The following is a 21,638-nucleotide window of genomic DNA, read 5'->3' as shown; positions in this document are numbered from 1 at the left end:
ATAATTGGAATATATTAGAATTATGGGTGATTTTTATTTTCCTTGATTTTTCTGTCTCTTCCAAAATTGCTCCGTTAACAAAGTCACACCTTTATGTAGACAGATAATTATAAACATTTATATAGCACTTCTTCTGTGCCAGATACTATTCTAAGCACTTTGCATATATTAAGTGATTTTATCCACATAACTCTGAGATAACTATTATTGTCCCTATTATACCGACGAGGACAGGAGGCAGAAAGAGGTTAAACAATTTGACAAAGTTATAAAGCCTCTGTTTTTACATCGGCTGTGTTGCTACTAACTTTAAGTTAGAAGTCTATTTTCATATCATTTACTTCCATAATCCCACTTTAAAAATTGATCTGATAAAGAATCAGAGATACAGCCAAATATTTTGGGAGAAGAATGTTCATAGCCTCAAAATTTACCATAGCAAAAAAATAGAACTATAAATCACCTATATGTCCTATAATACAGAATGATTAATCATGGTATGAACTATTATGCAAGCACACTTTAGAAGAAAGTTAAATGAACTATCAACAATAGCCAAAGTATGGAAAGAGCCCAAATGTCCATTGATGGATGAATGGATAAAGAGATGTGGTATATATATATATATATATATATATATATATATATATATATGGAGTATTCCTCGGCAATCAAAAAGAATGAAATCTTGCCATTTGCAACTACATGGATGGAACTGGAGGGTATTACGCTAAGTGAAATTAGTCAGTCAGAGAAAGACAAAAATCATAGGACTTCACTCGTATGAGGACTTTAAGAGACAAAACAGATGAACATAAGGTAAGGGAAACAAAAATAATATAAAAACAGGGAAGAGGACAAAACAGAAGAGACTCATAAATATGGAGAACAAACTGAGGGTTACTGGAGAGGGTGTGGGAGGGGGGATCGGCTAAATGGGTAAGGGGCATTAAGGAATCTACTCCTGAAATCATTGTTTCACTATATGCTAACTAATTTGGATGTAAATTTTTAAAAATAAAAAATAAAAGTAAAAAAAAAGAAGAAAGTTAAATGATGTAAGAAATGCTCACTAAAAAGGACAAAGAGAAATGTAAGATACAAACTGCACTGGCATAATCCTAGTAGTGTGTTTGTGTGTGTGTGGAAAGGAAATCCACTAGTCATACTGGGATTCAATTCCAATCTTTTTTCTTTTTTTAAAGTTTATTTCTTTTGAGAGAAACAGAGACTGCAGGAGTGGGGGAGGGGCAGAGAGAGGGGGAGAGAGAGAATCCCACACAGGCTCCATATTGCCAGTGCAGAGCCTGATGCAGGGCTCAAACTCATGAAACCATGAGATCATGACCGGAGCGGAAACCAAGAGTCAGACACTTAACTGACTGAACCACCCAGGCGTACCTCCAATTCCAATCTTAGTTCTTTCCTTTAATTCGCTTTGCGACCGTGGGTAATAATTTAACCTCTCTGTATTCCAGTTTCCTCATCAGAAAATGGGGGTAAGGGGTGCCTGGGTGGCTCAGTTGGTTAAGGTCCGACTTCGGCTCAAGTCATGATCTCACTCACTGCTTGTGAGTTCAAGCCCCGCGTCGGGCTCTGTGCTGACAGCTCAGAGCCTGGATGGAGCCTGCTTTGGATTCTGTGTCTCCCTCTCTCTCTGTCTTTCCCCAGCTCACACTGTGACTCTCTCAAAAGTAAACATAAAAAAAAAAGGAAACGGGGGTAATATAGTTGTTGTAGTGGCTACAAAATTAATACAGGGAAAATGCTGACAATACAGGCTGGTAAACACTCAGTGCCCGTATCAAAAAAATTGGAAACCCTATTTAAAAACTAGAGCTACACATTCAATGGTACACATTCAGCTAGCAGTTTGATAAGACTTTGTAGTCTGGGGTCTAATAGGTTACAACACCATCTAGTTATCTTTAAAAAATAATTGGAAGTGAGATAAAGGGCACTTTCCATTCCAAGTAAAAACTATTTGCTTTCAGAACCTGCTTTCTCAAATTTTAAGATATACTAAACACCCGACCAACCAATGAAGTGTTTTAAAGTTTCCTTTTTAACCAGATACTGTCCTAAGACTAGAGCCCTGATATTTTATTTGGGTCGAATATTCTTGAATTGTGACAGTTTTAACTATTTAGAAATGTGCTTTCATGTCAGGATCAATCGAGGGATGGAAATTACAAACTGGTTTTTGAAGGGCCCAAAGCCATACATAGCCTACTTCTCATCAAGGTTTTGGAATTACCTTAATTATACTAGTTTTTAAATATTAAGAAAAAAATAGAAGGAAATAAGCAATTTCAAAAGTTTGTTTTTTCTTTTTTTTTCATTAAGCAAATTCTTGTGGTGCTCTTCAGAGCTGGTCTCAGGGATGAGGTGACCGAAGCAGATGGGCTATACTGAGAGCGAAGGAACAAGGGCCTGGGGCCAGGGGCATGTCACTTTCACTGCTTGGCCCAGAATCTGCAAAGTGGAATGGAAAATGCTTAAGCACTCTCTTTAAAACAATTTTTTTTAATGTTTATTTTTGAGAGAGAGAGAGACAGAGACAGAGAAACAGAGACAGTAAGCAAGTAGGGGAAGGGCAGAGAGAGAGGGAAACATAGAATCCAAAGCAGGCTCCAGGCTCTGAGCTGTCAGCACAGTCTGACGTGGGGCTTGAACCCACGAACCGTGAGATCATGACCTGAGCTGAAGTCGGACTTGAGCCACTCAGGCGCCCCTTAAGCACTCTGTTAAGGAAAGGACAGAAAATCCTTGATGAAGGAAAATGAGGTATTCTGCCTCTCACAACATTAGGAACTTGATTTCCCCACAAGTTTTCACGGTGGCCCCCCTCCTCTCTCTCTTTCAGGTCTCCTATGTCAAAGCGATTGACATCTGGATGGCGGTGTGCCTTCTGTTTGTGTTCGCTGCCTTATTGGAATATGCAGCAGTGAACTTTGTCTCCAGGCAACACAAGGAGTTCCTGCGGCTCCGGAGAAGACAGAAGAGGCAGAATAAGGTACAGTTGACCCTTGGTGCAGACAAAGTCAGGTAGAGCTTGAGGTAGTTAGCCAGGCAGTGTCATTCAGAAAATAGAATACATAATGAGCAAGAAGCTAAGGTTAATTTTTGTCCTGATTTGCCCTACTCTACTGAATTACTGCTCCGGTGAGTCCTTTAAAATGAGGGCAGGGTTGTCACATTTAGCAAATAAAAACACAGGACATGCAGTTAAACCTGAATTTTAGATAAACAAATAGCATTTGGTATATATATGCCCCAAATACTACATCAGAGATACTTGTATTAATAAACTGTTTATCTGCATTTAAGATTTCACTGGGGGCCCTGTGTTTGATCTGGCAACTCTAATTGGAGATGCTCAATTTGACAAAATTGCTTTAAAATCCTGTTGTTTTAAATATTAATAATTTGTGCGTATGTGACTTTGGGGACATAGCTGCCTTGACTGACTTTTTCTTCAATTGCTCTGGTTTCATGTAAATAAGGCCCCGACCCATGTTGGGCACATCTTGATAAATCCAATCAAACTGACCTCGTTGTCTCGACTTAAGTTTTAACGCATGAACCCAAATTTTACACTTTAACCAGAGGTTTGCGGTTTCAAATATATGGCTCAAAATCATTAGCTCTAGTGGTTCCCAAAGTTGCTGGTACAGTAGAGGTGTAGTAGAGGGACATGAGAATAGCCTGGAGGGGAGGGGGTCTTTCAAAAATCCCAAACCGTGGTCACACCCCATACCAATTAAATCCCAGTCTTGGGATGGGGCACAGGAGTCAGGATTTCTGAAACTCCCCCCAGGTCATTTCAGTGTGTGGAAACGTTGGAGAAGCGTCACTCTGGTTTATAATCTAATTTCATACAGGACACCAGAAGGCTCGTGCTTATTTTGTGTGTCACATTCTGGGAGAGAAACATGCCCCTTGCTATGGAGAATGCTAGTGCCCATATAATCTTCGCTAGAGAACTGAATTTTAACTGGAGTTAAAATTTTACATACAGGAAATGAGAGAGTTTTCAAAACCTGTTCCCCTCAAATTTGAGAAATTAAACCTGCTATTTAACCAAAAACGTTTCAGTGTCAATCTTAAGGCTTCCAAATACCCAGATTCAAAGCTAAACATTTGTTGTAACTTAGATGTTGGTCACGTTGAGGAGTTTGTATGTGTACGAGCTCAGAGAATCCTGACCTCATCTACCAAAACCTTTCCTCCACATACTCTGGACTGGTATCTGGCTGGTTGCCCCGTTTCTCTTCTTTACCTCTTAGGAATAGTTTGTCCTACCACAGCCCAGGGAAACACACACACATATGCTCTTGCTCTACGTTGTTGAACACCAAGCCTTTCTCAATTTTCTCCTCCTCACCTCCGTGTGGATGATAACCATTTCTTCAACCTCACCTACAGGAGTCTAGCACAAAGTGGCACTTGCGCCACCCAGGAAATTACTGGAATGTGAGGATTCAGCCCGTACACTGTATTCCCAGAATTCCCTGGCTTAGCATAGTAGATGGCCGCTGACAGCATAGTCTCCTAGAGCAGAGATGGAAAATGGGTTTCATCATGCTTCCCAATTCTGAATAATTGGTAGGACCGCCTTGGAACGCCATGTGGAAGATTCTTAGGCTGTGTCTGTAGCTTCCCTCATCATCAGAATCACGTGGAACACTTGTTAAAAGTACAAGTTCTTGCACAGATTCCCAAACCTATGAATCACAGTCTGCAAGGGGAGGTCACTACAAATTAGGACTTTTCACAAGAGGCCCAAGTGAGTCGTATTACGAGAAGTCTGCAGAAACCTGGGCAGTACAAGAGCAGGTAGGAGAAAATCAGAACGATGAAGTAGTAGGAAACGTAGTTGGAGGACTGGGTGATTTCAGATTCATATAGGACTTTGCAGGCCGGTCATAAAGGAATGGATTTTATTCGAACTGACTGCAATGCGGGAATTAGTTTCAACATAGCAAATGTCCGTCTATCAAGTGGATAGTCCATGGGGTCAAGAGTAGCAGCTGCAGATCAGTTAGGAGGCTATTAGGGAAATCTTCCAATCCATGAGCATAGAAGGTCTTCCCATTTCTTTGCGTCATCTTTAATTTCTTTCATCAGCGTTTCACAGTTTTCAGAGTACAGACCTTCCACCTCTTTGGTGAGGTATATTACTCGGTATCTTATTATTTTGGGTGTAGCTGTAAATGGGATCATTGGCTTAATTTCTCTTCCTGCCGCTCCATTATTGGTGTATAGGAATGCAACAGATTTCGGTACATGGATTACGTATCCTGCGACTTTACTGAATTCATTTAACACTTCTAACAATTTTTTTGATGGAGTCTTTTGGGGTTTCTATATATAGTATCCTGTCATCTGCAAATAGTGTAAGTTTTACTTCTTCCTTACCCATTGGGATGCCTTTCATTTCTTTTTATTGTCTGAGTGTTGTGGCTAGGACTTCCAGTAGTGTGCTAAATAAAAGTGGTAAGAGTGGACATCCTTGTCTTGCTCCTGAACTTAGGGGGAAAGCTCTCAGTTCTTCCTCACTGAGGATGATGTTTGCTGGGGGTTTTCAGAGATGGCATTTATTATGTTGTAGCATGTTCCCTCTAAAACTACTTTGTTGAGGGTTTTTTTTAATCACGAAATGCAAGTTGTACTTTGTCAAATGCTTTTTCTGCGTCTATTGAAATGATCATATGGGTCTTATCTTTTCTCTTATTGATGTATCATGCTGATCTACTTGCAAATATTGAACCACACTTGCATCCCCAAATTAATTCCCATTTGACTGTGGTGAATGATTTTTTTTTTAATGGATTCCGTTTGCTAGTATTTTGTTGAGAAGTTTTACATCCATGTTCATCAGGGATATTGGCCTGTAGTTCTCTTTTTTAGTGGTGTCTATCTGCTTTTGGTAACAAGGTAATGCCGGCCTCATAGAGTGAATTTGGAAGTTTTGCTTTCTTTTCTAGTTTTTGGAATATTTGAGAAGAATAGGTATTCAACAACGTAAGAAACAATAGGTGTTTCAAGGCTGTTGAGAAAAAGGAACACTTGTGCGCTGTTGGTGGGACTGCAAACTGGTGCAGCCACTGTGGAAAACAGTATGGAGTTTCCTCAAAAAGTCAAAAATAGGGGCACCTGAGTGGCTCAGTCGGTTGAGCATCTGACTTCAGCTCAGGTCATGATCTCGCGGTTCCTGGGTTCGAGCCCCGCGTCTGGCTCTGGGCTGACAGCTCACAGCCTGGAGCCTGTTTCAGATCCTGTGTCTCCCTCTATCTCTCGGCCCCTCCCCTGCTCTGGCAGTTTCTCTCTCTCTCTCTCTCTCTCTCTCTCTCTGAAAAATAAACAAAAATTAAAAAAGAGAAAGGAAGACAGCAAGATAGTATGGGCACTGCAAAAAGGAGCAAGAAGGACATCTGAAATGGCTGATAGTGGTGGGCATTAAGGAAGACTCCTTAGAGATGCCAGCTGGCATTGGTTTTCACTGCTTTGTCTTAAAAAAATTGAGAAATCCAAGTTTATGTGTTTTGCCTGGAGATGTTGACTTTGACTATGTATCTCAAAATGGCCATTCAAAATACAAAGCTTAATGAACAAACTTAAGATTTTAGAGGGAGGTGGGGGACAAAACAGATCATGTTTGGACCTTTGCAGTCAAGGCTCTGATTTTCATTGACAATTAAATTTGGGGGGGGGGAGGGAGAAAGAGGAGACATTTCCAATTATGTATCCCTTAGGAAATGGCATCTTTTTCTCTAAGGCAGCACTTTAAGTCTTTTAAATCTAAACCATGGTAAGAAAAAAGTGGTAACAAGAGCTACCACTGATTGAGGGCTTACTATATACCAGGCACTGTTTTAGGCACTTTTCCATATAGTAATTGATTTAATCCCCACAACAGCTAGGGGACTGGTGTGCTCATACAGCCCAGCTTACGGTGCAAAGTCCTGGTTTTGCCTGGTTTCCTGATAGTAACTTAGCATTTGTTATGGATTATTCATTTTAAACAATTTATTAATAGTTGCATTAAAATAAATTGAAATGGGTTTGGTTGACTTCCACTTTATACAGCCGGTTTCTGTCATGGTGTAATCTTCTGGGGGGGGGGGCGGGGGAGGGCGATATACGTGTTCAGTGGACAAGTTCTCACTTTAACATGTAGTAAAATCCTAAAAATAGCCATCACTATTCCTGGCTTCTGTTTTTGACCCTTACCAGAAGCAATGTCATATCACTTTCTTTCCAGGATAGCTCAAAGGGAGCTTGCTGTTATCAAAATGAAGTGCCTGGGACACAAGAGACTGGAGATAAAGGGTTCTTTCTTTTGGCCTCTGTCAGTACTGGGACACTGCCATCCTGCCGGCCACTTGGGGTGCCAGCCTTGGTCCGTAACATGGCACAAAAAATCCGTGACACTAGTAGGCCACCGCTTGGTGGGAACACACGGTTTGATGGACAAAAAACAAAAAAGACGCGGAGCAGTCTTGCTGTTGGGCTTCTGAATATTCACAATTGAACGCTTTGGTCATTTTTTGCAGGATAACTTTATTGTTTGATAATGCATTTTTGTTTTGTAATACTTCACGTTACAGGCTGAATTGTTTGTTAGTGCTATCTTCCACTCTCCAAATTGTCCTTGTTTGGATAAATTACATGGTCATGCTGTCAAAGATGAAGGCAGTATTCTTATCTTCATCTTACAGATGAGAAAACTAAAGCAAAGGGAGTTTCGGGAAAATGCCCAAAGCTACACACACAGGCAGTCCGGCTCCAGAGTCCCTGACCTCAACCGCTGTTGCCGAATTCACATTTTATATCTTACATTATGATCCAGCATCTTTGAGACACACACATACTTGAAACAAACAACTCTAATGCACTCTAATAGTCTATTCTGCTTTAAAAAAATTTGTTTAATGTTTATTTTTGAGAGAGACAGAACGTGAGTAGGAGGGGCAGAGAGAGAAGGAGACACGGAACCTGAAGGAGGCTCCGAGCTGTCAGCACAGAGCCTGACGCAGGGCTCAAACTCACAGACCGTGAGATCATGACCAGAGCCAAAGTTGGATGCTTAACCGGCTGAGCCACCCAGGCGCCCCTGTCCTGTTTTTGAAATGCAGACGTGGTTAGGGTAAGGCGAGTGGGGTGAGCACACCAGTGCAGGGTCAGATCCTGTTATTTAAAATGTTGATGTATTGTTCACCTTGGATTTTTTGCATTACCAATGAATTTTTTTTAATACTGCATGAAAATATTGATTGGGAGAACTGAGGTTCTGGCACACCTTACATTTTGCACCTGAGGCCTTACCTTGCCCTAGTTCTGGACCAGGTAGTCCTGAACTACTCAATTTTCACAGACCCTAATAGGTTGTGGCCTGAGTTAAAACAAAAACACCATTTTTAAATGTTCAATATTCCCAATGAAAAAAGTCAGCTCTTTAATTTCCCAGTGGGTACCCTACCTCTCCAACATAATACAGGTTATTTAGAACATATAAGAAAAACAAGAGTGAATCACTTTCCAAAGTGACATTAGCATTCAGATTTATTCCAGGAACGTATGTATTGAGAGAACCATGAGATGACATTTACTCGCATGGGAAGAATACCTGGTGTTTACTAAATGATCCAGTTTTAAAATGGGGTCACTTTCAAGGAGGAGCCAGGTACTTTGTGACTAGGTGTGTTTGCTTAGATTATCTTTTCTCCATCTCGAAAAGCAGTCAATTTTATCAAAGCAGAGTTTCCTGGAAACAATCGAGTCCAGATCTTCAAGGGACACAACTTGCAAATCCCTATGCTGGGGCCACCCCGGGTCTATTAGAAGCTGACGCCCCAGGTCTACAGGCTAAAATCCTATCGTTATGTTACCTCCTGAGCTCCAGTAAGTTTTCATGACATGTGATGTTTCTAACAACTTCCCCACAAGAACTTTAAAGCCTCACCTGACTTTCTCCCTTCCACCTCTCTTTCTTTTTCATATCTGGCCACACCACGCCTGACTTTTGGCATCAGGCCTGATTTCAGTTATTTCCAGTTGCCCACAGAGCCCTGATTTATTTTATTATACTTTCAGAGACCAAACAGAAATGGTGGCTGCTTGAGAACATCGGTATGGTTTTTAGGCCACCTAATAAGCGGCCTTTGTTTTTAAAGTTTTTATTTTAATTCCAGTTAGCCAACATAGAATTATATTAGTTTCAGGTGTACAATATAGTGATTCAACACTTCCATAATACACCCGGTGCTCATCATGATAAGCTGCCTTTTAAAAGGAATGTTAACACACTATTTAGACTTCAACCTCCCAGGAAGAAAATACGGGGCTTCAACCTGATTAGACAACAGGGTGAAATGTGAGGGCCTGATCAAAAGGTCTCAGATGACAGTAAGTTGGCAAAGTAAAAATTCAGTACTCATTTTGTTGCGATTCTCTCCCTCCTCCTTATCTATCCTTTAACTCTTAGCTACACTGCTAATTCCTCAAAAGATCATGTCCTGATCCTATAGGGCTGATATAATCCCACTATTCCAAGTACATATAGTACCCAATTTGTTCCTTTTCATAACAGGTGTCACTTTCTACCCACATTTGTCCATGTTTTATAGAAGATTGGAAAGATATTGGGAGATATTACTTATGACACTTTACCTAGAAATACCTGAATCTTGCTCTCAACCAATCATCTTCTCCTTGACTTACTGAGTGGAAATAAACCTACAAGGGCAATAAACTATTTTTATCCGGGCTTTGGCCTCAAATCTGAATGCAATGCCCCCAGGAGGGAAACAATGTAGCTGAAGCCCTTGTCCCTTCACTCAGTAGGTCCAGAAACCCTGCACTATTTCCTCCCCACTGTTCCAAAGGCCTGAGATTTTCCCATTCCAATGGGACACGAGGCCCCCACTGGTGAAGGCCAGAAGACAAGGACCCAGAGCAAATGGTCACCTTGGAGTGGCTTATCTAAAACCCATGGGGTCTTCAAATGGCCACGGTGACACTCTTCCTCATTAGGGGTAAAAATCTCCTTCCTCTCCTCCTGGAGACATCCCTTCAAACACTTAAGGATGGTGAGTTGGCAGGTCTTCTCAAATCTTCTGAGCTAAACAGACCTAGTCCTTCCTGTAATGTGGCTTAAAGCCCCTCAGCACACTGATCACCCTTTTCTGGTTTGCTAGTGAGCACCTTGAAGTAGGAGTCACAGAATCTGAAAGAGAGCCAGGGCGGGACCAGCACGTAACACAAAGGAGCAGTAATGTCCCCTCTTTTAGCTGCAGTTTTCAATAGAGTATTAAATTACAATAGTGCTTTTAAGTAGTCTATTCTATTACTGGCTCAGTTTGACCTAATGCTAATGCTTCTTAATTTCCCAAGTCTTTTTTTCCCCTATTGTTAATATGAATAGCTATCAAGTTATCTCCCCTTAAGTGCTTGCCTTTTTCTTTTTTTTAAATTTTTTTTAAGTGTATTTACTTTTGAGAAAGAGAGAGACAGAGTGCAAGCAGGGGAGGAGCAGAGAGAGAAGGAGACACAGAATCCGAAGCAGGCGCCAGGCTCTGAGCTGTCAGCACACAGCCTGATACGGGGCTCGAACCCACCAACCGCAAGATTATGACCTGAGCCGAAGTCGGACACTTAACCGACTGACTGAGCCACCCAAGCGCCCCTTGACTTTTTTTCTAATGTAAACAAACAACTTCAGATTTATTGCTATAAATTTCACTTCATTGAATTTGGCCCATTTTCTAGATGATATTAATCTTTTTGATACTGATTTAATCATCTGGAAAATTAGCTACCACTTTTAGCTTTGTAACATTGACAAGTAGTGTCAACACTCTTCAGCCAAAGGCCACAAGAAAGAAGGCTGTAGTTAAACAAGGTGGGTTTACTCTGCAGTGAGGGAACACACACACCAGGGGAAGCAGGGGGTGAGGGGTCCTCTGTAAATGGGGAGATTTGGGAGGAAAGTCTAAGGGAGTAGGGATTTGCTCTAGATTGGATACTGTCAGAAAACAGGGGAAATTCTATAATTCAGTGGGGATATCAATAACTTCTACCTGTAGAAGGGCAGACTCATGTGAGGATAAAACTGGTAAAGACACAGCAGTCACTCACTTCAACCAAGAGCGGGACGATTAGTATTTTGTGGGGAGCATAGGAGCCTTGTTTTTGTTTGTGCTTAGACCAAGTGAGGAAGTGGTCTTGTTTTGTCTGATTTTGTCATGGTCACAGAGTAGCCTCGTCCGAGGTGGGTATCCTAGGAGATGGATTCAAGTTTTGGAGTTGCGGATTTCACCTCCTAAGATGGCCTCAGCTGCCAACATTCAAATGGAGGCACTGTAATTTACCAGTCCTGTGACCTTGGCAGGTTACTTAAACACAAAAACTTCTCTGTGGCTCAGTTTTCTCATCTGTAAAATAGAGTTAATAGTGTTCACCTCATAGGACTGTGGTGAGAATAAAGGGGGTTCCCGCGAGTAAAGCTCATGAAATAAAAACGCTGGCATGTGGTAAATTCTATGTTTAGTGATCATTCTGATAGCCACTTTCTCCACAACGATGTACCAGACTCTGGGTCATAAAGTTTTTGTTCAATTTACTGGGGAACACGTTCTACAGATCAAAATCTAGCATCTTCAAGTAGTCACAATAGGCTGCCTACATTTTCCGTCCCCCATTTTCATCCCTCTTGTCTTTCTTCCACAACGGAAAGTTCGATTGTACAGCAGATGTGATCTCCGTACAGCTATTTTTATAATCAGAGTATTGAAATAATGAGTTAGTGCTTCTTCTAACAAGAGAAGTGGAAAGAATTAGGAGCAAGCTGAATTCTTCCATTTTATCTCAAACTGATACAGGTTGTAGCTAAACTCCCTCCTAAGTGCAAGGGCACTTTTTCCAAAGGTAGAGAACCCATTAAGAACCTTCTAACCAGAGTGCCTGGGTGGTTAAGTTGACTAAGCATCCAACTCTTGATTTCGGCTCAGGTCATGATCTCAGGTAATGATCTCCTGGTAAGTGAGTTTCTTCTGAGCAACCCCCCCCCCCCCACCTCAAAATAAACTTAAAAAAAAAAAAAAAGCCTTCTAACCCAGTAAGAATGTAAATGGGAGTTTGAAAGGCCACTATTGAAATGCAGATGTTTATACCACTAAACCTAATCAAATACACAAATCTAAGCAAATGAGTCCGCTGACCTATATAAGTAGAATAGGATCCACCTTTGAGAATCTTGCTCAAGGTCTGTCATCTTTTTCTCTTCCCCTCCAAAGGCTGAGTAGTGGTTCTCAGCCTGAGCAATTTTGCCCCCCAAGGGGCAGTAGAGGCCAGGATGCTGTTAAACATCCTTACAGTGTACAAGATAGCCCCCCCCCCCCCACCACCAGAAAATGAAAAATTATCTAGCCCCGAATGTTGATAGTGCCATGGTAGAGGAAACCCTGGTTTAGAACATTGCTAAGACTGGTTTCGTATCGAGAAGTATATCCTAATTTTTTGTTTCTTATTTGCAAGGGAGACACGGTTTACATACATCTGCCCACTCAGTCAGGGGAGTACTTTCGGTTCTGCTAACCTCAGAGTCCATTCCTCCATGGTTCGTATGTAGGCAGGGCTCACTGGGCGATGGCCAATGCTTTCCCCTACATTAGAAAAAGGCAAATTCTATCCAGCAGCCTACCATTGAAATTTTGATTTATTCAAATACCCCACGGAGTATGAAAGAAAACACCATCTGATTGGCTACATTAAAACATAAATCACATGGATCCACACAGCCTGTGATGCTACGCACGGCTTCATACAGGAAGTGAGACAGGGCCCTTATCTGGGAAATATTAGGTTCACACCCTGAATATCCAAATTCTGGGCGATGAAGATGCTTGCATGTGGGCAGGAAAAAATTAAGTTCTTTATCACACCTATTTAGAGAACGCTCAGTGGTGTGAACAGTCACGATGAAAGCTTATTTTTGAGATTACCGGACCAACAGGCACACACAATGATGTTGAGTGTTAGGGAGCGCAGTAGGTGTTAAAGAGACCAACAATTTCAACCATTCTAGAAAGAATCTACGAGGAACTCGTAAACTGGCTCAGTTACTAAAACCGTGAGTAGGCATAAAAGAATCCTCACCACTTGGACCAGCGATAGGCACAGGGATTGAGACCAACCAGTAACCAACACACTCGCCCGCCTGCAGACGGGACCGAGTAGTTCGCAGCCTGCCGCTGGAGTATGGGCTACCTGCTGATCTGCTCTAGATCAGTCCCGCTTGAACTCTGGTTTGCGTGAGGATCCCATGCCGGCCTAGGTAAAACAGAGGCTCCTGGAAGCCAGCCCCAAGCTGGACTGAGCCGGTCAGAGCTTGGGACATTTCTAACACCCGCGTTCAGTAATGAAGATGCTGGGATCACTTCACACCCTTGTTACTAGTGTGTCCATAGTCATGTCAAAGACACTAACCCCAGTGATTCCCTGTTGAAAAACTCGCCCTTAAAAGATTGACAGGAAATATTTCATGAAGACATTTTAGCCTGGAAATCCCTACAGGTCTCCCTTTTCCTTGTCCTTGAGAAGGAAACTCCAGGGTCTTAGCTTTTAGCTTTTTTTCTTTTTCTTTCAAGAATACAGGGGAGCAGTACATGTGCTCTTTTGTCCTTTAGCATTTGCCCCGATATTGTGCCACGTGTTTGTACAAGGTGTTTAAAGAGGATTTTGTAGATCATTAATTAAGGTAACAACTGCTTCCTTAGCAAGCAGGATGTTGAAGAGGTTGTAACTGCTTCCCCAGGGAGCTAGAACGCGCGTTCGTTCTTTGTCTTAAAGGTTGAGGAGTTTAGATGAAGCTTTAACAGGCCTGTGTGGATTCGGAGGTCGGACTTAATTGTGAAAGCCAGCAAGAATAAATAAATGTCACGGTAGTTTGCAATTCCCATACACCACCAGGCTAGAGAGCTGGTACTTGTCAGGGACACAGAGGCCTGAAATGTTTTTGAGGTGTTTTTCTTCCAAGCTTGTTCCATTTTGCTAGGTATTATGACAGACTTATTTTAAGGCTTGCAATATGGAATTCTCCTTTGCAAGATGCAAAAAGTGATGTGCAGAAGCAGCCTTACAAATGAAATGCCTATCTTTTTAGCATCTCCAATTCTTTTTTTTCCATCTCAGACTATTTACCGTTATCTCCATTTTCTTTACGTTCCTTCCTACTATGTCCTGTTTCTCTGTCTTGGATTTTCTTCGTCATTTTCTTTCCCTCACGCTCAACGTCATCTCTTCAGACTATCTCATTTTATTCATTCATTCACTCACTCGGTGTAAACGTGTCACACGCCTACTACAAGCCATTCACAGAGTCCAGCAGATTCTGCCCTGGGGATGCTCACAGCCCAGGGAGAGCTAGACTGATAAGCAGACACACCTTCCGTGTACATATGACAGGTATTGTGATAGAGGCCAGAGGACTGCTATGGGAACACACTGGGGGTGGCTCTGTGGTAAACACTGTCAGTGCTCCACCCATTTTTCCCATGGCACTCCTGCTTTCTGTATACAATGATGGCTTCCTACTATAAGCTCCACTCTATCATGGCGTGGAGAAGACGGGTCTTTGGCCCCAGAAGCATGCTCAACTTCTGCAGGGCATGCTGGAAATACTGAGACCTTACTCCAGGAACAACTCTGTGCCAACAACAGTTGGGGGCTGGAGATAAATATCCCACCTTCCTTGTCCCTCTGAGGTAAGTTCTATACTGGCTCCCAGTGGGATTGAGCCCATCACCCACGCTCTAACCTGACTACCAATGCCCCTTAAATTGATATGGTTTCTCTCCCTGCCTCACTTTCCCACTCCCTACTGGTGCCTCTTGAGATCACCTCCCAAATATACTACATGCACTCAAATCCTGGTCTCAGGGCCTTCTAGAAAAAGCCAGCTAAGACAAGCACCAAACCGACGCCTGTGCTCCCTCAGAGATAAGTAACAAGACAAGAGCCTGGAGAGCTGAGCAGGTCCTAGGCAAGGAAAGACTCTGCACCATGCTAAGAAGGCTGGGCTTCCTCCTCAAGGCAATGGGGAGGCAAAAATACGGCTCCTGTGAAGGTCCAAGAGGGGGTAGCAACGGCTATATAACATAAAAAGGAGATGAGTAAGAATGAAAGGACACTTTATATATAAATGAAAATGTGACCAATACAGGAGTTACCACTTTTTTTTTTTGCAATAAAAGTTACCTCAGGTCTGTAAACATCAATTATACTTTATATTTCTAGAATCATCAAACTTAGCTGCAGCTCCAGTTTTGCAGATGGACCCTTTTGAGAGATTTGCTACACAAAATTTTAAAAGAGAATTCAATGTTAAAATGAGAAGAAAAACTTGTATCGACTAGTCTCCTTTTTTTTGTTTGTTTTCTTTTTGGGAGAGAGAGGAGGAGGGAGGGAGCACGCATATGTGAAGAGGAGGGGCAGAGGGAAAGAGACAATCCCAAGCAGGCTCCATGCCCAGAGAGGAGCCCAAATGGGGGCTCAGTCTCACAACTGTGAGATCATGATGTGAGCTGAAATCAAGAGTCAGATGCTTAGCCAACCAAGCCACCCAGGTGCCCCAACTAGTCTCCCTTTTGCCTTGTCTGTGTTTTGTTGGCTAGGATGGGCAGACCCGCAGACAAATGGTTTCAATACAGAATGCTATGTGCTACAGGCAAGGTTCAAGTGCAAGATTCGGTGAGGACCAAGGATACAGCAGGTCCTCCACTTCGTAGTACCTGGGAAGTGACCGCTCGTTTGGGTCCTGATGTAGGAGTAGGAGTTGGACAGGCGAAAAGGGGCTAAAGAGGATGTTCCGGCTGAGGGAACAGTTATGCGAAGGTCATCATAAAGAGACGGACCCAGCAGAATGCTGGGGACATGGGGCCTGTGAGAGAGGAAGACTTCAGCTGCTCCGGACGTGGCAACCACCAAAAGGTTTTACAGATGCAGTAATCAGATTGGGCTGTAGAAATCGCACTCCCCATAAAAGCATCAGATCGGAACGAGGCACAAGATCAGGAAAATATTTACTTTGGCATTTCTATTTGAACATGCTTTTAACTGTATAATTAGTCCACACCTACCTGAAAGCCCCTCCCTAGATGCATAGATTATGAAAACACAGGAGTTAATCCTTTTGTAATTTTGCTGGAATTACTTTTCCAAATCTAGGATACATACTATAACCTTAGCAAAGCTCTCCTTCAACAAGTATAAATATGGAAAGGTCTTTGTGGTTTGAATTATTTGCATTAAGAAATGCTTCTCGTTGTTGCTGTCTTATCACCACAAACTTAGTGGCTTAAACCAAGACAAACTTAGGATCTACAATTCCGGAGGTCACAAGTCCAGTATGGGCCTCACTGGGCAAAAGCAGAAGGTACTGGCAAAGCTGCATTGCTTCTGGAGGCTTGTGGGGGGTTTTGCGATCTGGAAGGCGATCAAGGAAAAAGACATGGCCGCGCGAGGCAGTACCACACGACAAGGTGTATGGGCTGAGCTCGGCGGGGTGGCATCGGAGCGGGGGAAAGTCACTTACCGCATGAGATGGTCCGGTGGCTTATAGCAAGGAGCTGTCACCCAGAAGGGAAGAGGGCAAAGGGACTCCCAAGGGAGAGATGGCTTATCAGTATAGGTGATGTCATTCAGCAGCACTCGGAAGTGTCCTTGTCAGAGAGCTTCAAAAGGCAGCGGCAGCTGAGGGTCTTAAAATCACAAGGCTCTATGTTATCACTGGTCAGCAGACGCTGAACATGGTTTCATGAGTTATGCAAAGCAGGCAGGCTTTAGGTGGCTAAAAATCTGCTTATTTGGGCCACTTTAAAGGGTTGCCTGGGTGGCTCAGTCAGTTAAGCATCCAGCTTCGGCTCAGGTCATGATCCCACATACGGCAGGTTTGAGCCCCGCATCGGGCTCTGTACCGTCAGCTCAGAGCCTGAAGTCTGCTTCAGATTCTGTGTGTCCCTCTCTCTCTGCCCCTCCCCAGCTCATGCTCTGTCTCTCTCTCTCTCTCAAAAATAAATATTAAAAAAATTTTTTTAAGTTATTCAATGTGTAACATGTGAGATGTCAGCAGGCTTTTGAGCTAACAGGTCCCAGCTCGCAGTGAAGAAATAAACAACCCAGGGGCCGATACATCGTGGCCCACTTTGTCTCAATTATATAACACAGTTCTAGGGAAGAATCAGATTCTTGCCTTTTCCAACTTCTAAAGGCCACCCACGTTCCTTGACTTACAACCCCCTTTCTTCAAAGCTAACAATGTTGTCTCTTTCTAACCTTTCCTCCACACTCCCATCTCCCTCTGACCACAGCTGAGAAAGGTCCGCCACTTTTAAGAGCCATGTGATTAGATTAAGTTCACCTGGATAACCTAAGGCTTTCCCTCCATGTCTAATGCCTTCACTTAATCACACCTGCAAGCTCCCTCTGTCCTCTAAAGTAACATATTTCCAGTTCCAGGGATGGGGACACAGACATCTTTGGTAGCCATCATTCTGACCACCACACAGAGCAATGGTTTCCCAGGACTGTCTGAGCGTGTCCGCAGGCCACTCTGGTATATTCCATCCATGCTCGAGGCAGTTTGGAAGTGCCAGGAGGTGAATGCCCCAGGAGTGGCGCTGAACCAGTGAGAGCTGGGGCTTGGTGGCTCAATACCGAGCCTCCTCACTCCTTGGTAGGTTCAAGTCTGAGTCACTCAGAGGTTTGAACTCATTTGCCAACAGTAATGCGCTGAAGATTCACTCGGCCTTCCTTGGCTTTCCTCGTTTCTGTGTCCCGCTTCCCTCCTCCCTCACCTCACTTCGGGTACCACCTCGCAAATAAACTGCTTGCCCACAAATCCTTGTGTCAGTGTTGTATTGGATATTGGAGGCCACAAAAGCAAAGTACGGTGCAGTGCCTTTTGGGCCAGGAGCCCGGCGACAATTACAGTCTCCTTTAACTGCACCCTCTGCCTCCTCACCAAATGCCAAACAGACCCTAGAATACATTTTGTGCCCAAGGTGTGGAAACAGAGGGCTAGGGATCTAGAAGGAGCAGCGAATGGCATCCCTGAAACCAGAAGAGTAGTTTCTCCAAATTACAGAAAAACAGTTGCATTGCATCTGTCGTCCTTGGCAGTTGGCATTGAGATAATATTTGGTGCTACTGGGTTTTCCAAGTAACCTGACAGGTGTCATAATACAATTCTCTCTCTTTGTGTCCCCGAAATGAAGCCTGTGCCTTCAGCTCTACTGTTATCTCACAAAGGCTGTGATGGCAGGGATCCTCGTATCCAGCTCTTAGTCGCTGTGAAATCCTCCTTGGGGATGCAAGCCAAAGGTACCTCACCATCACTGGGCTCTTGTAAGGAGATCAAACAGAACGAGAGAGAAGTCTGGTGCTTCCCTAATCACAGTTTTGTCTTCCATCAATTATTATTCTTATTTGTAACAAGCTCATTTGGGGACAAAACACCGAAGCTGGAGTTCTTTCCCACCTGACTGAAGAATGATCAGAAGCAGGTGTGGCCATTTAGAAAATAAATGCTCCGGCCTCTGTGCAGAAGCGGGCATACGGAAATCGGTCTCGTTTTCGCTGTCTGCGCCCTGCGCCGCTGGACAAACCCTACACTTCGTTTATTCAACAGATATTTTTTAGACTGCTTGCTTTGTACAGAGTTCTGTTGTAGATCAGGGGAAGTGAGGAGATGAAAACTGCCTGAAACCTGTTTCCGTGCAGCTTTCGAGATCCATAGGAAGAAAAACGAAGTGCAAATTTGTTCTACTATGGGGCGGAGAATGCAAAGAACCATACTAGAGTTCCAGTTGGAGCGGTGGCAATCCCTAGGAAGGGAAACACTTCCAGGTGACGAGCAGGGGCTAATCTCCAGGAGGACCTGGCGTCCAAGGCACTTCATTGCGTCTTGGAATGTTAACCGTCAATTATTCTAACCTCATCTGGTTATTGCCAGATAAATAAAACAGAATGAACTGATTAAACGGGCAATGAAAATTCTGCTCTATGAGGTGGCAATCAAGGCTCCCGGGAACGCGGCCTCGGCCTCCCTTGGTGATCTTGCCCCAGGGGACACTTGGCAATGTCCGCAGGCATTCTTGGGTCTTCACGACTTGGGGGCGGGGAGGAGGGAGATTGTGTGAGCTCCTGGCGGTGAGTGGGTAGAGGCCGCCGATGCTGCTAAACGTCCTACAGGGTACAGGACACGGCACCCACAGCAAACAATGATCCGGCACAAATGGCAACAGTATCAAGGCTGAGAAACCCTGATCAAAGGGACAGAGACACGCTGTACTCACAGAGGACTGTGGTTTTCAGAGAGAGAGAAAAAAAAAAAGTTTAGCTTCAGGACTGCAACGCGGTTATGAGCAATGCTATCACTCCTGTCAGGAGTAATTAGGCTAGCATAACCCAAAAGATTATACAGCCAGAGAAACCTTTCAATTAGGAATTTCCTCTTTAGTAAGTTAGCTCTTTATGTAAGCTTCTTTTATGTACACCAGATAGTAAAAAACAGATGCAAGATATGGTTCTTTGCACTGGGAAGAGGGGTATGAGTTTTTGGAGGCATATAATTTAATTGCTTCTGAAGATGCTGACGTGGGTGTGAACACTAGAAGGTTAAGTTACCAAATGTTCCCACTTGATTTCACTCTGCTGCTGGATGTATTCAAGAGCAACAAAAGTCACACCAGAAATGAGCCCTCCTATTTTCTAGAGACAAGGTAATCCACTGGAGCAAACTTCACAAGCCTGGCCAGACATGATCGTCACCTGGGAGCTTTTTAAGCTCTCCAGGCCCAGACCAGTTAAGTTAGTGCCTTTGGGGAGTGGAAAACAAATGAATCCATCTTGATTTTTTAAAGACTTCTCAGGTGATGTCAATGTGCAGCCAGGTTTGAGAACCAGTGCTCTAGAGCTTTGCTTTTTAGGGTGTCACCCACTGACCACCAGCACCAGCGTCCCCTGGAGCTTGTTAGAGACGCAGACTCTTGGGCTCTACCTGAGACCTACCAGAATCAGAATCTGCATCATAACAGGATCCCTGGGATTGGAGGGGGGGGGGGGGCAACAGCACACTGAAACTTGAGAAGTGCTGCTCTAGAACATACTGCAAATAGTCAATTTGAAACATGTACACATATTGCGGGGGACCGGGGTGGCTCAGTCAGTTGAGTGTCCGACTTCGGCTCAGGTCATGATCTTGCGGTTCCTGAGTTTGAGCCCTGTGTCGGGCTCACTGCTATCAGCCTGTCAGCGCAGAGTTTGCTTCAGATCCTCTGTCTCCCTCTTCCTGCCCCCCAAAATATACAGATATTTTAATACATACAATCTAAAACAAGGCACACTATGAAGGCATGGGACAGTGCCCCAAAGCTCTAAATAAAACTAATTTTCACTTGATGAGAAATGTTAAATTCATCACTATGGCTGCTTAGGTTTTTCAGAAAATCTTATCTATTTTAATTATGAAAGATCGTAATCATATAGAATAATCACATGTTGTGCTTTTTTTTACATGCGTATCTTCTTAAGAGTAGCACTAGCTGTCCAGTGGCCTGAGATTATCATTCTGGTATTGGGAACCAAATGAGAACCCCACACAACACCTTTTCCTATAACTGAAAAGGTGCCCTCTCAGCTCTATGTTCATATACACAAGGAGGAGACAAGATGAAATGCCATCCAATAGAATCCATGCCAAGCTAAAGAGTTTCACCTTAGTTAACAACACTGACCTGTGCTCACACATATCGTGGTAAAACAGTTGTTCTAAATAGTCATATGACTTTATTCCAGGAAGCACAAAATGCTTCAAATTAAAGTAGTCTGGCGGTGATATTTTCGTAGAGAGTTTAGGAGACTTGTTAAAAGTTGGACAGCCAACTCCTGGCTGCCAGACCCTAGATGTCGTAATTCATCATTGAATCGTCAAATGCTCTTTCACACTTCCTGTCTTTTAGGACAGATTGATAAAAGGGACAAAAAAAACTTGTAAAAATCCCTGTCATAAAGCCAGCTTTCTTCATCCTAGCCAAATATCCTGTCAACATGTTTCATTAGAGCACCCTTTTCTGGAATAATTCTGCCATGTGAATTTCTGTCCTCTTAAAAAAAAAAAAAAAATATATATATATATATATATTATATATATATATATATACCTTTTTTGCTTCAAATCATACAGAGAAAGAGGTGAGAGAGAAGCGGGTGTAGTGAAATGAGCTGCTGTCAGGAGTCCTGCTGGCTGAATTCAGATCCTGGCTGGTACTATATTTGCTGTGTGATTTGGAGTGAGCCATGGTCAAATCACTCTGGGTCTTAGTTTCCTCGTCCGTAAAAAGGGTCTAATAAAGCCCTTTGTCATGGAATTACTATTAGAAGTAAACAAGAGTATGCATGTAAACGACAGTGCCTTGCATACAGCCAGCAGTCACCAAATATTTCCTTTCTCTTCCCTTCACCTGTTTTCTTTTTTAAAAAAAAAAAAAAACCCTCAGGAAGGGGCGCCTGGGCGGCTCCATCGGTTAAGCGTCCGACTTCGGCTCAGGTCATGATCTCGTGGTCTGTGAGTTCGA

General features: G+C 43.1%; 1 protein-coding gene across 4 annotated transcripts in view; it reads left to right on the top strand.

Annotated features, from left to right (window-relative positions):
• Positions 1–21,638, top strand: part of GLRA2 (glycine receptor alpha 2) — a 171,954-nt gene that overhangs the window by 132,023 nt on the left and 18,293 nt on the right. For all 4 annotated transcript variants that reach the window (XM_019417933.2, XM_019417932.2, XM_053891824.1 and 1 more), the window contains one exon: positions 2,867–3,016. In XM_019417933.2, the coding sequence (XP_019273478.1) occupies positions 2,867–3,016 (150 nt within the window). The remainder of the gene's footprint in view (positions 1–2,866; positions 3,017–21,638) is intronic.

This window comes from Panthera pardus, unplaced genomic scaffold (genome assembly GCF_024362965.1).
Source record: "Panthera pardus isolate Hobbes unplaced genomic scaffold, ASM2436296v1 HiC_scaffold_27, whole genome shotgun sequence".
NCBI lineage: Eukaryota > Metazoa > Chordata > Mammalia > Carnivora > Felidae > Panthera > Panthera pardus.
This window is presented reverse-complemented; position numbering and strand designations above follow the sequence as displayed.